At 22.8% G+C, this 16,828-nt stretch overlaps 1 protein-coding gene across 1 annotated transcript; it reads right to left on the reverse strand.

The window, feature by feature from the left end:
- Positions 1-12,464: 12,464 nt before the first annotated feature.
- On the reverse strand, positions 12,465-13,076 carry LOC119684654 (sex determination protein fruitless-like). Its single transcript, XM_038098734.1, has one exon. It carries the CDS (start codon positions 12,969-12,971, stop codon positions 12,597-12,599), a length of 375 nt encoding a protein of 124 aa, XP_037954662.1. The 5' UTR covers positions 12,972-13,076; the 3' UTR covers positions 12,465-12,596.
- Positions 13,077-16,828: the final 3,752 nt, after the last annotated feature.

Genomic DNA, 16,828 nt, shown 5'->3' on the forward strand with positions numbered 1-16,828 from the left:
AAATTATTTTTGAGAAAGAACTAACCACATGACAGAGTTGCCAGCGTTGCGTGTTAGCAATGTTTTTTTGACATATACTGTGTAAATAAATTTTAAGTATGCAATGCACAATATTTATTTAGGCCGTGTGCGAGTCAAGTAAATTGAGGGAAATAGTAAATTATGTCGGTATGGTAGCGATGTTGGTATTTATTAGAATTTTGAGTGGGATAAATTAGTTAAAAATTAGGTGTTACCATTGTAAAAATTTTATAAGATGTTTAATAAATAAATTTGAAATCTTTTAACCAAAAATAATAATTAAGTGCAACAAATATATAAATAAATATTTACATAAGTGCAGTTCAAAAAATCCCTAGGAAATTTTAATTTACTTTACCTCAATTTACTCGAACTTGCACACGGTCTTAACAGTATTTACAAAATTATACGCCTCTCCTTAAAATTGAAAACTGTAAGTATTAGATAACTAACGGTTTATAAAATAGTCTGTATTGTTTCCTAAAATTTTTATTTCAAAACATATTAAAATTATAGTAATTAACTCCTAAAAGGCACAAATTCCACCATTTATTACTGAACACTGCTTTGTGACGAGTTACAGGTAGCCTCTTGACTTAATTTCAGTTTTATACATTGTATTGAAAACAACAACAATTGTGTTCATGCCGTGCCCGTGACACTCTACATAACATGGCCCTAAATTGAATTATTTATGAAGGCCATTGTTTTAATCCGATGGGCTATATAATGTAACCATTTGACAGTCACTACAAATACTAAATGTATATATTAATAGAGTACTCAACCTGTCTTGCAAAGTCAATGCAAGGTGCACGTAATACAAGAATGATATACTAAAATTGCAAGACTGCGAAGTTCTCTCTTACAGCATTGCGACACCAATATGAAACAGCTGTTTTTCCACCTACCACGTCCACATAAGAAGCAACTGATTTGATGATAAGAAGCAGCTGTTTGTTTGGCTTTTTTGTTTTTATCTCTAATATGTTTTCACTTAGTCATCGAACCTCTTTAGCATATTTTTTTATGAATATTGAATGAAAAGTGGCTTATATTAGCTGTATATTTGCAGAGTTAAATACAATAGTCAAAACATAGCATGACATTATTTTAAGCAGAAAAGAAAATATTTTATAATTGTGTGGTTGAGTTGGCAACGCGATAAGCGTGGCTACATGACAGCTGCTCAACAGCAATGAATAGAGTACTGTGCGTAATACTTCTGCTGATATTTGTTTTTAAATTTATAATATAATCAATTAGTTTTTATGACTGCGATAATAAATAAACTTCATTTGTTTTTATAATATATTTTTTTAAATTAGGACAGAATTCCTATAATGTGTGTTATGTTCTTAACTCACACAGTCAAGCTATAATTTCATTAAAAAAATATTAGTAATAGATTAGTGATTAACGTATTACTGGTCTTAATTTGAACATTCTTATAGTATTTATATCAAATAATTTTTTATTTCATCTAATACTACCAGTAAATAAATGTACTTACAATTTGTATCCATAAAAATTAAGGTTCAATTAAATAAAAACAACTTATATTTAACTATAAGTCTATAACCATATTCATCAATAATTGTGATATTGTATTGAATGCACAGCAAATACACAATATTTAAAAACGTTGATGCTATCAAATAATGGCAACTCTGTGATACTTTTACGCATTTTTCTTTTGTGTAGCTATCAGCTGGTTGCTTTAAATTTGCACAGTCATCAGTGCTGCCAAATGCCTTTTTAATTTTATATGATTTTTAGATACTAAAATACTTTTAATCAATACGTGTAATTTTTTTTTCAGAGTAGGAAAAAAATAACATTAAGTTTGGTTAAAAGAAATTAGCAGTATTTTAAAATATGTTGAATGCTTTTGTTTGACATGTTTTTTAACTTAAATTTTAGAACATAGTTTTTAGTAAACAGTCATAACAGACTGATTTTTGAATTTGGACGTACTAGAACTTTAGTCTTTTATGTTTTTGCAAGTATTTTAAGAACATTGTTGTTGCTTCACCTGCTGTTTGTTTATACCTGCATTAGCAATAATTTATTTAAAACAATTAAAAAATTGTATCATCCGTGTAAAGTAACGATGATAAGTTTAAATTTTGTCAGTTATCCGATATATAACATATGCATTATAAGTAACCTAACCAGTCGTTTATTGCCTTATAAATATTTTTCATAAATTCAATATACACTAATATTAAAAAGGTTTTAAAGACCGCAAAAGAATATATGCATTAGTTACTATGTATGTATTATATTTTAGATATAAATCAAGCGAAATATGTATATCTAATTCTCAAATAAGATGTATTACTTGCCATCTGAATGTCAGCAATGCGATGGAAATAAATAGAAATTCTAAGCCATTTTCTTTTTTATATTAAAATTTCTATTCAATGGTTATTGGCCTTTATTGCAATTTATAAGCAAAATAAATTTTAAAGTAAACGTGAATTATAATACTCAAATAGAATACTTAACAACTAAATTAAGTCTATGAGAATTATATTGTCTAAGATACGAATAAACTTATAAACTTAACTTAGGCGTTGAATCTATTAAATATTATAATTCGCATTTGCTTTAAAATTAATTTTCTTTTTGTTTGGTAAATGGCAAATGGAATTGAATGACATTGTTAATATAAAAGTTAAAGTACTATGTAGTTTGAATCGGTATTCCTACTTCCAGAATATTTTATGTGATTTAAGTCAAAAATTTTTACCTCAACAGCTGTTGCGTAAACTTTTTAATATATAAATGCAATTATTATACGATTTTCATTTCGTATAACTTTTGTCAACATTGAAAGAATATTCGATTATGGTTTATATCTGAAATAGAACATCAAAATATTGCTAAAGTAAATCATGTATAAAACATCATAATTTTATAGTTATAGTATTCAACGATCTGAATACTTGAAAAATTGGAAAGTTCAAAAACTGAAGCACTAGTTTGTATATCAAAAGATAATATCTGACCATTGTGTTAATAGTGCAAAGATATTAGAAGTCCTTTTATTATATAAATTTAATATATAATAATTTATATTCATGAATGTGAGTTTGAATAAAAAAACATATAATATTAATAATTGTTGTAATTATAATAAAATATTTAATAATTATGTCCTAGAAACATATAAATCATACTCACCGTCTTAGTTTTCATTATAAAATTAAACGAAATGAATTAATTTTTTATAATGTTTTTTATTATTTCGGTTTAAATAAAAACGATTTTTTTTTAGGTTTTAATTATGTGGATATATCTATTTATATCTAAATATGACAGAGTTGTGAACGTCGATTTAAATATTTAAAAAAATTTTTTTTTGTCAGACCATTTTGACTTACATTTTTTTTGCTCGTAAGATATCTAACTTACCATTTTACAATAAGTTTAAATAAATGAATTGTGCTTCCAGACGATCTTAACATATATAAAATATAAATAAAAAATCAAAACAATATATATCAATAAAATATTTCCTTATGAGCAACATAAACGGACATATGTAGAGACTATCAAAGATTATTTTATTAAAACTAAATTACTAATATAAATTCGACAATTTGTTAATATAAGTTTCAGTTTTCAAATCATATATCATATATAAACGAAATAATTTTAAATACATATAAAAAAAATTTAAATATAATACATCACATGAATTTATGTTTTTTAAATGTGACGTATTTAAATATGAGTTTTTAATATTTAATAATATTTCGTTAGTACATAAAGTTTTTTGTATTAAATTAATTTTATTTCTTAATTTTTGTTTTTTTTTATTTAATTTTTAAGCAAAACATACGTTTCCTAATTCAACTATAATAATTTATTTAATTGTAACTTTAGTATGAATTACAATTAATTTTGAATTTTTTATTCTAGTTAAAATTTTAAAATTTAAAATATTATGTATATTTTATTATATAAAATTTATCATTGCTATGAATTTTATATAGAAGTAATTATTTATCATATAAACTATTTAAAAAATAATTTTAAAAAAAATTCTAATAAAAATAATTATTTTTTACTTACAGAAAAAAAAAAATAAAATACTTTGTTCTAATAAACTTATAGTCTTATTTAGTTATTTATTTAATGATTACTAGAAATGAAATGAAAATTAAAATGACTGTTTTAATTATAAAAAGAAGTTATTTTATTATATAAAAAAGTTTTTAAATTATGTATATAAATATTTATTACATTTAGTTAAAATTTAATTGTAATAAAAATTGATTTGTTGACATCATAAACTTCAGCTTCATCTAAGAAATTTTATTTATTATTTTATATTTAAAGTTTTTGTTCTTATACTAATATGTATCTTGAAGAGAACTATTAAATATATATATTTATATATATATATATATATAATAAATATTATAATTAATTTAATCAATCACGTTTGCCTCATGGCTTGTGCTCTTTGTCAATCGCCTACTGATTTTTTGGACCTTGCAACCTTGCCAAGCAGACATTTAATCACATCTTTAGTATATATAGTTTAAGATTAGGTATTCCTTAATTTTATATAAAAATATAATATTAAATATATTATTAAGATAAATTTATAGTAATTTATTTTATATCATTTAGTATTGTGTCACATACGTCAATTAAGAGATCTAGATCTATTGCGTATTTGATTCGGTACATAATTAAAAATTTATTAATTTTTTACTATTATATTATGATTTATTTTTTTATAATTGTTATTTTTATATATAACATAATATTAAAATTAAATAATATATTTATTTAAATTTAAATAATAATATTAAAAAAAGGCAGCTGTTAATTTTAATAAAAAATTGTTAACTAAAACACTGACTTATTTTATTTTTATTGCTATTTTTATATATAACATAATATCGGAATTAAATAATATATATTAATATATTTACTTACAATAAAGAATTATTAACTAAAACAAGGAAATTTGAAATAAAAAAAATGTCTGAAGAGAATTATTTTATAAGAAAAAAAAAAAAAATTTAATTCTAAAATAAAAGAAAATATATATCCATACTGGTAAAAATTTAAAGATGAAGTATATAACCTAAACAAAATACAAAAAAAATAGAACAAAGAAAAAAATATATTCCTACATATAGTTTGAGAGAGGGATAATATAAGACAATATGTATTAAATTAGTGTAAAAGATAATAGGGAAAAAAAGAAAGCTTGGAATAAAGATATATTGAATTAAGTTAGTTCCTACAAAAGGTATACACGTTTGAAACTGTTGTGGAACAGAGATCTATGGAGTAAGGTGTGTATGCATGTGTATGCATGTTTCTTTTTCACAGCGATATATCACGTTTGAATGAATAAAAATAAGTGGATGAAGTAAATAACAGAGAAAACAAGTTCCAATGCAGAGGTTTCAATAAAATTATTTAAATTGGTCGGAGGTGATATGAGAATGCAATGGATATAATGGCTGCAACTCATAGTTTACTCAGTGCTCTGAGCTGAAACAGAGCATATACAAGCTGTCAAATACTTTACAGTATCAAAATCAATCTGGATCCATTAATATCAGTAGCTGACATACATTGACCTTAATGTTTTAGCGTTAGTTAACTTATAGAAATGAGATTTATATATGAGTTAAGAGAGGCAAAGAGGTTTGGAAAATACATTATATCACACTCACGTTATGGACATTTAAATTGACTACAGGGAATATATACTTCATTTTAGAATATAAGATGTAATAATATTATCATCTTTATGTTTGGTATAGTTATTTTATCAAATATGATTTTTTCGGTGGGTAGTAAATTGGATCGCAAGAAGTTAGTGAACCTCGCTAATTACAGGATCATCGTCTTATAGTTATGAACATGTTGTAATCAATTTAGCAAACTCTATACTTGGAAAAAAGTATTAAGGATAGCTATTTTATTGTGCTCCAAGCTTTAGCTTGACTGAATTTAAGTTTAACCTAACCTAGATTGGCTTACAAACGTTTAAATAATAAATCACAGTACATTTTCAAAGACAGTTCACATAATTAAAGCAGAGAGCGGGTCCTTATCGTGTAGGTATGTAGCGCCAACAATATGTATATAACCAATTACTAATAATGTGGAAAGGACGCAGCAGATTTTTATAGTTAACTAAAGTGAACTTCTCTATAGGGGATGACATATTTCTATATAAGATGTTTAGATATCACATTAAAGTCTATAATTTTTCCAATTGATCACGTTTCCTTTGTAGTCATTCTATCGTAGAGAAATGTAAAAAACCTTTTTAATAAATGAAAATTTCTTTTAATAAAATATATTTAAAAAAAAAAAAATGATATATGAATAAAAGAACAACTAAAATAAATAAAATATTTTTTTAAATTTATTTTGAAAATTTTTATATAATAAATTTTTATTTTATTTCCTTTTTTTTGGTACATAAAATTCTAAAAACTAACAAAACTTTTAATAATAATAATAATAATATTTACAGCTACAATATATATATAACAAAATTTGAGTGTAATTTAAGCTTAAATTTATAAATCGAAACGAACTTAAAATTATTTTATACATTTTGTGCTTAATTTATTTAAATTTTTTATGTTTTCAAAGGCCGAAATATAACAATTTTGTTTAACAAAAATATAACAAAGAAATTTTTTTTCCAATTTGTGCCTAAATAAATACAATTTTATTTTTAATAATTTTCTTTTGCAAAATATCACAAATATTTTATATATATCAGTTTATATATATATATATAAGTTATAGATTTTTTTGGCCTAAAATTTAAAATTTTGACAAAATTTATTTTTTATATTTTCATACCATTTAAAGAGAAAAGAAAAGAAAAGAGAAAAAAAAAAACAATATATAATATTCCAAAAATTATAATTTTGATTATCACAAAATGTTTTAAAATAATTTTTGTTTTATTTTGTGTTTAAATTCTAAGTTTATTTTGTTTTGTTTTGTTATTTTTTTTTTAAATGTTTCATTTCAATTTAAAAAAAAAATATATCGTATATAAAAAAATAGGATACTTCAGAGCGAGTGCTGCATTTTTATAATAGTTATATGTTTTTATATTTTATTAATATTATTTTTAATTTAGCAACTTGGCACTTCTTTTTAAAAAAGACAGCAAAAATAATTAACAGGGTTTTAAAATATTATGATTTTTTAGCTTTTTTTCAAATATAATTCTAAAATCGAGTGAAACCCTGCCTTTTAAGCATCTTTAATCATAGCATTTTAAAAATATCTTTTAGCTTCTATTTTAATTTTTTCTTGTTTTTTTTTTTAATATTTTGTTATTCTTATTAATTGCGTAAAGAATTTTGAGCAAAATTTTTTATGTTTAGTAATTTGCCTCTTAATTTTTAATTTTAGATTTAAAAATTTGTATGATAATTTTTTGTTTATAAACCACAAAGGTTTCTCTTGTTTTTGTTTTTGTTTTTGTTTTTGTCAAAATAAAAATTTTAGTTGATAAACATTTTAAATTTAATTTCATTTTAATGTAAAAACTTAAGCTTATATTTAAAAATTAGGACTTTAAGTGGTTTGTCAAATGATTTTTCAAAAAAAAAAAAATAATAATAATGTTTTTGTGATTTTTTTTTAACAAAAAAGAAACAAAAAGTATAAAATCCACAAAAAATAAAAAAAGGTAACAATAAAAAAAAAAAAATCTTACATTAATAATGTTTCTAAATATTTTATAAAAAGTTAGAAATTTAAAATTAAAAAAAAAAATTAAAAATTTTAAATAATTATAAAAACAAATAAGAAAATAATTTAAGTATTGATATAAGAAAACAATGAAATAATAAAAATTATTAAACGCAAACAAATACAAATACAAACAAAAATAGTTATAAAAATTATAAATTATACATTTAAGAAATTAATAACATCACTAAAATAAATTTATTTAAAAGTTAAATTAAAAAAAAAAATTTTTTTTTAAATAAAAAATAAGTAAAATTTGAATTTAGAAAAATATTAAATATTTTTAAATAGTTACAACCATAAAAGAAATAATTAAATTAAAATTAATAATACGCATTAGAAAATAATAACATTAAAAATGCAATGAAAGTCAAACCAACAAAAAAAAAATATTAAGAATAAGATTCTACAATTAAAAAACCCGTTTTCTTTATTATATAAAAACACAAAAACCTTAAAGTGTAATTAAAATATAATATTATATTAATTTTTGTTTGTGAAAAAAAAATTAATTTTTTAAATCAATTAAAAATATTACAATTATAATAACAATTAACCTAGTAATATATAAATATATATATACATATTTATCATATTTGCATATATATATATATATACATATATATTATGTGTTTTTTAACTTAATGCTAGATACTAATAAACTGAAATGCAGTTGAGGTATATTGATTTTACTTGGTTGTAGTAATTATTATAGTTTGAACTTATTTTTTAATTTTCTATTTATTAAAATTAAAACTAAAAGTGAACTTGGTTGAGCTTAAACAATTAAACATATAAAATATAACAAATACATGTATATATTAATAAAGAAACTTAAACAACAATAATTTTTTATTTTTTGATTAGGAATCAAGCACTTATTTTCCGTATATTTAATTATTATTTTTTTGTTTTTTTTTATTTAAATTAACAGATCTAAGCCTATGAAGTGATTATCTTAGTGCTTGTTTAGTTTGTTTTATATTAGGAAACAACATTTAGAGAAACCGTAAACAATTTTGTTTTCTTGTTTTATTTTGTGTTAATGATTTTCATATTTGAATTTTAAAATTTAATTTATTTTGCTATGGAGTAAATTTTTAATTTTAATATATATCAATGCTGTTGTTTTATTTTATTTAAATTTATTATTTAATTTTTTTCCAATAATTTTATGCTGCACCTGCGCTAATAAAAATTTCTTGTGTGAGTTTATTGTGAATGTCGAAAGTTTTAAAAACAGATATGTATTCACAAGCAAAACACTTTCAACAAAATAGTAATATTTGAAACCACAATGATACAGCAGATTTTTAAATAGAATATCAAATGAATATCTTGAAATACTTTTTCAATTCTCATATACAAATATTCAAATAAAAAAAATTAGTAAATAATGTTATAGAATACAGTATGTATATTATTGTTGCTGGTAAAGCTACGCTTTCTTTATAGTGACAAAGAAGTGATATTTAAATTTTTTAGAGAATAAAGATTAAAAAAATTTTTAAAGTTTAAAAAAATATTAAAACAACAAATTTTAATTATATTTTTGTTAAGTTTTTTTATTTTTGTTGGGCTTTTTAATTAGCTAGGGCTACTTTTGCAGAGAATTATTAGTGTAATTTATTCGTGTCTTGCTCTTTTTAAGAGGGGCTTCTCTCATTAGCAGCATTGTTATACCAAGGATTGTGCAATAACAGCACTTATTATAGCAAGCGCATCACACAATTAACGAGAGCGATGGGGTCTTGGTGATTTGCTAATAGTTTATAGGTTCGAATATCTGTTTTGGTTAAAAATATATAGAGCGATGTGCAGCTCAATAAATCATATATATATCAATTTTAGTAATTTCATCAAATAAATTAGTTTTTAGTACGTCGTACATGGTAACCCGTACTATTAATATGATAAAAGTTTTTCTGCGGTATTTTTAGTAAACTTTTATTATTATCTTTATGGTAAAATATAATTGATTATAAAGAGCTGAAAAACATAAAAATTGAAACTGTGTTTTCAGTACACCTTAAACTATTTTCATCTATTTAATGTGTTTAAATTAATATCATATGTAGTTGGCTTAGTCGAACTAAGATAAATAATTCCTTAAGAATCAATTCAACCACAATAGACTGATTTCATTTAATAACTTTAAATAGACATGAAAATATTATAAAGTGTAAATATTTCATTTCGTTGTATATATTTAAAATTTAATTTAAAAAATATTAATAGTAAAAAAAAAAAATTATTATTTGGCATGCATTGATTTCTATTTAATTTTGGTTACTCAAGAGATATATATTGTATTAATATAAATCAAATTGTAGGTGTGTCTATGTTACCAATATTTTTTCAAGACTTTATAATTTCTTATAAAAGAAAGAAAATTATTTTTTTTTAATTTTGCATTTCAGTTTCGATTTTGTTGTGAACTTGGTACTGTATAAAGAACAGCCATTTCTGCTAAGTAAAAACGTTTTTCTATTGTGAATTAACAAGTAATTTGAAAGGGATATATTTTACAGTTTTGTGATATATGTGCATATGTACATTTTCTATTTTATTTTATTATTTTAGTTTCTTTTATATTCTAAAACTGTACTTTTTAATTTTTTTAAGACTTTATATTTTTAAGATGGAAAATTTTTTTTATTTACCCACTTCCTACTTTTTAACGTATATGCAAAACGAATACATAAATAAAATCTATAACAATATCTAAGTAAAAAACACTTCCGAATTTGATATGAATCCCAATTATAATTAGACAATACAATATATCTATTAATATAAAAAAACATATAGTAGTTTTTTAGTTTTTTATTCTTGCCTTATCTTTGCCCTTTACCTATTAAAAATGTAAAGGTTAAAGTTTATATCATTTGGCCGAAATTAATAATAAAAATAATGTTCATATGTGCATTTAAATTTTTTGCTGGGATATAAATTTCACCACAAATTGTTTGTGTTTTTTCTTAGCCACTTATAGAGAGGCATTGCTTCGCACACAGCATATGAAAATTCATATATGCTTAGGCATAAGAAGTGCAACAAAGCAGCTAATTGTGCAAATTCGTAAAGCAAAGCACATTACAAATACAAATGCACTAAAATCATTGTTTCAAGTTGTTCGAGCAAATGTACAAATGTACAATATTTGGATAGAGCACTTCAAAAATTGAGTAATCCTCGCGCTATTCGACAGAGCATTGACATTTCATGGATGGATGATTAATTGACATTTCATGGATGATTCTATTAATTCAGAATTGCTCTCCCTTAAAACAAATATACTATATACTCAAACTATACTTCTACAAAATTATCTGAATTATCATTGAGCTATGATCTCAATGGTGTACTTGTTACTGTGGATCACGCCAGTGATCAAGGGCACTATTGAGTAAAACGGTTTTAGACACTAACTAGCGTTTCATCAAGTATATAAGATGAAGAGAAAGAGCGAGAGTTATTGTTTCAAGCAATAACGTAATATAGTTAATACTAGCATACCATACAACTCTCTGCTTTACGTTTTCCCCTAATTTCATCTTGTTTTCAACAAATACACATAATAGAAAATGTTCGAGCACCGTATAGAGTTAAAACATAAATAGGAGTTTCATGAAAATTACACTGCTCGAAGCTTTAAATAACTTAAATAATATTTAAAGCACTAGTTAATAATTTATCGAGCTGGGCATCCCTGCTTTAGCGTTTCAGATTATTTTAAATTGCTTCTATTGTGAATTGTTGTGTTATTATACTTATACTGTTTATTTTTATCTTGATTTATTTTAGATTATGTTGTGTAAACTTGGAGTGGCAGCCTTGTTATCCAAGCTCAAATTAAGACAACGGCTGATTAAGACACCACAGTTATTTTGAATTAAGTTACACAACTTTTTGAACATTGTATATTAGTTCTGCAAATTGTTCCTTTCCAATTGATTTTATCTAATTTTTATTCATTGTTCACTTATTAGAAATGCATTTTCTGCAATAATTTCTCATCGTATTTTTTTTTTTTGTGCAAATATAGTAGTTTCTTTAAAATCAATACAATATATGCTCTTGTAGCTTTTATTAAGCAGTTATAACAGTTATAACAGTTATAAAATTTGTTATAACTATACACGTATATAGATGAAATTATCTATTAATAAACACAAGAAAACTTAAACTAAATTATAGCATAAAAATTAAACATGAATCATATAACTTAATACAAAATTAATATAACATATATATTCTTGAGGTCCTAAGGTTATACAAACTAGAATTTAAAGTAGCATACATACAAACAAAAATAGTATCATACAAACAAAAACGTCTTACATTACAATATATGTTAATTGATTTTTCACTTTAAAATTTTTTCGTTTTTAACATTACAACAAATTACTAAAGCTAAGCAAAAATAATATTTATCTATAGGTATATATAAAAACCGTTTAATATTTTATCGGTTAGCCATAGTTTAAAATTGTTTTTTGTTTTTTTAAATATTAAAAATGCAATTATAATTGTGTATGCATTTTGAAATTAATGTTAGTGTTTACATATGATATTTAAAATATTATGCAGACATCTCAGTGATATTTGTTTAATTAATAGTTTCACACGAGGTAATAAATTTAATTTTTAATAATTTCTTGCCTTCTAAACATATTTATAAAATAAAACAAAAATGTTAAATTGTTTTTAGTTTTAGAAATATTTTGACTTTAGCATTAATGAGGCATTGAAAAGGTTTTGTGCGACTATCCATAACCATATGCGCTTTATGGTTGCCAAAACATTCAAATGGACGAACCTAATTTACATAAACGATCTGGATGTTTGACGCGTAAGTGTGAACGTAACGTATCTATGCGACTATATGTTGCTGGGCAATAGGGGCACATGGAACGTTGTGCGGTGTGTGAGTGAAAGTGATGCCATCGGTTGGTGACCTCTTTGCCGCAAGAACGACAACGCCACATTGTGCCCGGTTCGCGTGATTGTGTGAACATATTGTGATAGGACATTTGATGATGTGAAGGTGGTGTGGGTGTAGTCGATCCTATTGCCTGTGATTGATTATAGCCGTGTGGTTGTCCGGTGTGATGTCCGCCATTACTATTCCGTATGTAGTCCAAATGATATTCGTTTTTTAATGCTGCACTCAGGTGCATGCTGAATGCATGCGGTAGCGGTGGAGGTGGTGGTGGTGATGCTGATGATGTAGTCGAAAGTGGTGTTGAAAGATGATGACGTCCCCCCGGCCCTGTTTGTCATGAAAATAAAGAAAACACACCACAAAAGGGGCGAAAATAAGCCCAAGAGAAACAAATAGTTTTGGTTTGGATTGGAAGCACGTAAAATGTGTAACTTAAGATAATACATATACATATAGTATAAATAATAAATAAATAAATATATGATAAATAATCAATAATAAATTAATAAAATATAAGCTATAAAACTATAAGCTATAACAAAAATTATATAAATAAAATAGCTATTATTAATATTCTAAAATATACATAATAATACGAAAATAAATATTAAATATTTTAATATTTTTTAACCAAAATTATTATTACTATTGTGTTATATTGGGCTAATTGTGTTAAATAAAAATATTGAACTAAATAAAAATTAGTGTAAAACAATTTACAACAAATAAATTGTTTTTGTCTGTTTTTTATTTTTAACAGAAATTTAACGTAATTAGCACAATATAATAAAATATATAAGAAATTAATTAAACGAAAAAAACTTCTTCTTTAAATGTGTATTAAAATTAATGTTCTCTGAAATCTAATTTTTTAACTTTTCTAAGATAAAGCTTTTTCTTTAAAATAAGTCTATTTGTTGCATATTATATTGTTTATGACAGTACATATTAATCTGCTTTTAAATGGAATAGTATATTGATAACATTTAATTGTGAATAGTCTTTAAATAAAAATTTGCTTTTATTCACAATAGATACTTAAACTTAACCCTTTTGTTTCCTACACTAAAAGCTTTTTATATTTCAAGACACATAGAGTGTTGAAGTGTATTGTATGCAGTATGTCCTATAATAATTTTTATTTACGTCACAAAGGGAATTAATATGAATGAAGTTAAGCTCTACTGGCAACATTAAAAAAAAGCAGAAAACTATTTTGAATTAGATTGTTCTGATATTGAAGGTAAGTTGTTAAATGGTTAAATTATTGTTTTGTGAATAGCAATAAAAATATATTGAATTGAATTTAAACATATTTATAAATTGAATTATTGAATTGAAATATTGAACATTATATATGTATAAATAAATTATATTTAAATATGTTAACTGATTTAAATATGTCATTTAAAATTATGATAGTCAATCAAATGAATTTTAAATATTTGATTTTAATTTGTTTATTTGTAAATAAACTTTAATATTACTTTCTTTGATAAATAAAACGAAAGAAATAATATTTTCGTACGCAGAAATAACAAATATATTTCTACTATCATAATTGCAACATTACATTTGGAACTAGTTATTTTATTTAACAGGTTTAACTTCAATAACAAATGTTTCTATTCATTAATATAACTTGTTTGAAGTCACTTAACTTATTATTTTACATTTAACATGTTAAATGGGTGGCTGTAGTCAAGGCTTTATTGACAGTTTATAGTTAACCACAATTTAATTAGAATAAACCTGTAGGCATACAATAAAAACTTTATAAGAATATGAATATAAGAAAATGAATGTCTTATAACAATATAAATCTACTATTGTACTATTATTGTATTGCCATTAAAAATTAGACAAAAAATTAAATAATTAATTAATTAGTTTTAATCATTTTTGTTGTTTTTTTGAAGTAAACTAACTGCAATGTTTCGAGGTCTTAAATTAGTTTTAATATAATTTTTGTTGTTAAAAAATATATTATATATATTATCTTTTGTATATAATAAAACAACAAACTATATGAAAACTTAATTTGAATACCTAATTTTAAATATAATTTGTATTTGAAATAAGATACAGAAATTCAATTTATTTCTTTGAAATATAAAAATTAATATTACTTTTAAAAAATCTAGAATAATATATAAATAGACTTAAATATAGAACAAATGTTATACAACACTGATTTCTATTATTTAATTTTCGTTTCTTAGCTTACTAAAAACAACATATCAACACCGTCATAAAATACAAATTGTCAATTATTACAAAAAGAAATATATATATATAAAAATATCTTTTAATTAAATTAAATAAAAATCTATAAACCATACATACTACTTTTGTATAAGTCTATAAAAATAACTTATAACTTATATAACTATAAAGTGAATATATATGAAAGACTCACGGCCAATCAAATCAACGTAGTAATCACGCTAATTACCAATCGATTATTGGTGAAACTAAGTGAATAGTAATATTATTATCTATTGTGAATGTTTTCTGTATTGCATGTGAATACACTTCAAAAAAATTTAAATCACATTAATGTTAATAAGATTAATATTATTTAATCTACGAAAAAAATTTTGATTGAACTTTTTGATTTTGAACTATAAGTAGAATTTAAAAATAGTGCCAAAATTTTTTTAGTGAGACCAATAAACAATTAGAAATTAAATTAAATTAAAATTATTAATTATTGAATAATTTTTTAATTACGAGCTTCTATTTCTCGAGATTGCTATTTTCCAGTCCCAAAGGACTTTAGTCTCTAAACTGACTTAAGCATCAATCAAGTAAAAAAATTAATGATTTAATTCAGTATTTACGCTCAAGTGACGACTGACCCTATTCCCTATTTTTAACTAGATCAGTTAAGCTGTTCAGATTTTCAAATAATTTTAATTATGTATGTATATATGTATGTAAGTGAACTTGTAAAACTAAATTCATGAACATATTACAGGCATACATATATTAACATATATTAAATAGAAATTATTAAATAAACAATTTAGCCTTTTTTTTGAATATTTAAAAATAATATTTTAAATAAGTATACATATATTCTGCAGGTAGATTCTTTCATATACGTTTAATAAATAAACTTATGGTGACACCCATAGATTGTATCGGGACTGTTGTACAAAAAGGGTAGATTTTTAACTAAATCTATGCAATCGTTTAAAATAAATCGTTTGTGGAAAAGATTCGGGACTTGCAATTTGTTATATAGTTCATAGTATTGTATTGCATAATTGTATCACTTTTCGTTTCACATTATAGAAAGGTATAATCATATTAAATAGTATTCTATAACTTAAGAAAATTGTACTATTTATTTAAATCAATAAATAAATCAAATTCTCTACCCTCTCTATTCTATTAGAACGCGTTTTAAGCATTAGGCTGCTGCTATTGTGAATGGTTGAATTTATGTTTGTTCAATTTGTTAACTATTTCAAAATTCTTTTTTAAATTTTTGTGACTTAATATGTTTATATTTAATTATATAGAGTATTATTACTTTATTAACTTTAATAATAATGTAATCTACTTGAATAAAGAAATTGCATTGATTTTAAGTGTTGCATGCTTGCTTAAAACCCATAAACACCATAAACCTCGAAAATTATTTAAAAAATATCGTGAATTATATATCATGAGAATAGTTTCTAAGAATAAATAATACCCCATATGACAACAAAAGCTCACTAATCGTAATAAATAAAATAATAATAACATTTTCATATATATAATTTGGTTCTCTGCGAAGAGAATTTTTATTTACGACACTATAAAGCATATCTTTACTGCCAGCGATTATTAAAATATTTAGAAGTATTAAGAACTAAGAATTTACGTTATGAGAATGCATAAGCTTAAATTATATAGCTGGTACCATTTTATTAAAATCTATTGTGAACTAACACTTTTAACTTATTTTCTGAAAGGAACTCAGTAGCTGACTAAAAGTATATATCTAAAAAATTTTAAACAATTGGATAAACGATACTTTAGTAAACTTATATATATTATGAAGAAAATATATAATAATCTATTTATTAAAATTACTCT

Source organism: Teleopsis dalmanni, chromosome 2 (assembly GCF_002237135.1).
Source record: "Teleopsis dalmanni isolate 2A chromosome 2, ASM223713v2, whole genome shotgun sequence".
NCBI lineage: Eukaryota > Metazoa > Arthropoda > Insecta > Diptera > Diopsidae > Teleopsis > Teleopsis dalmanni.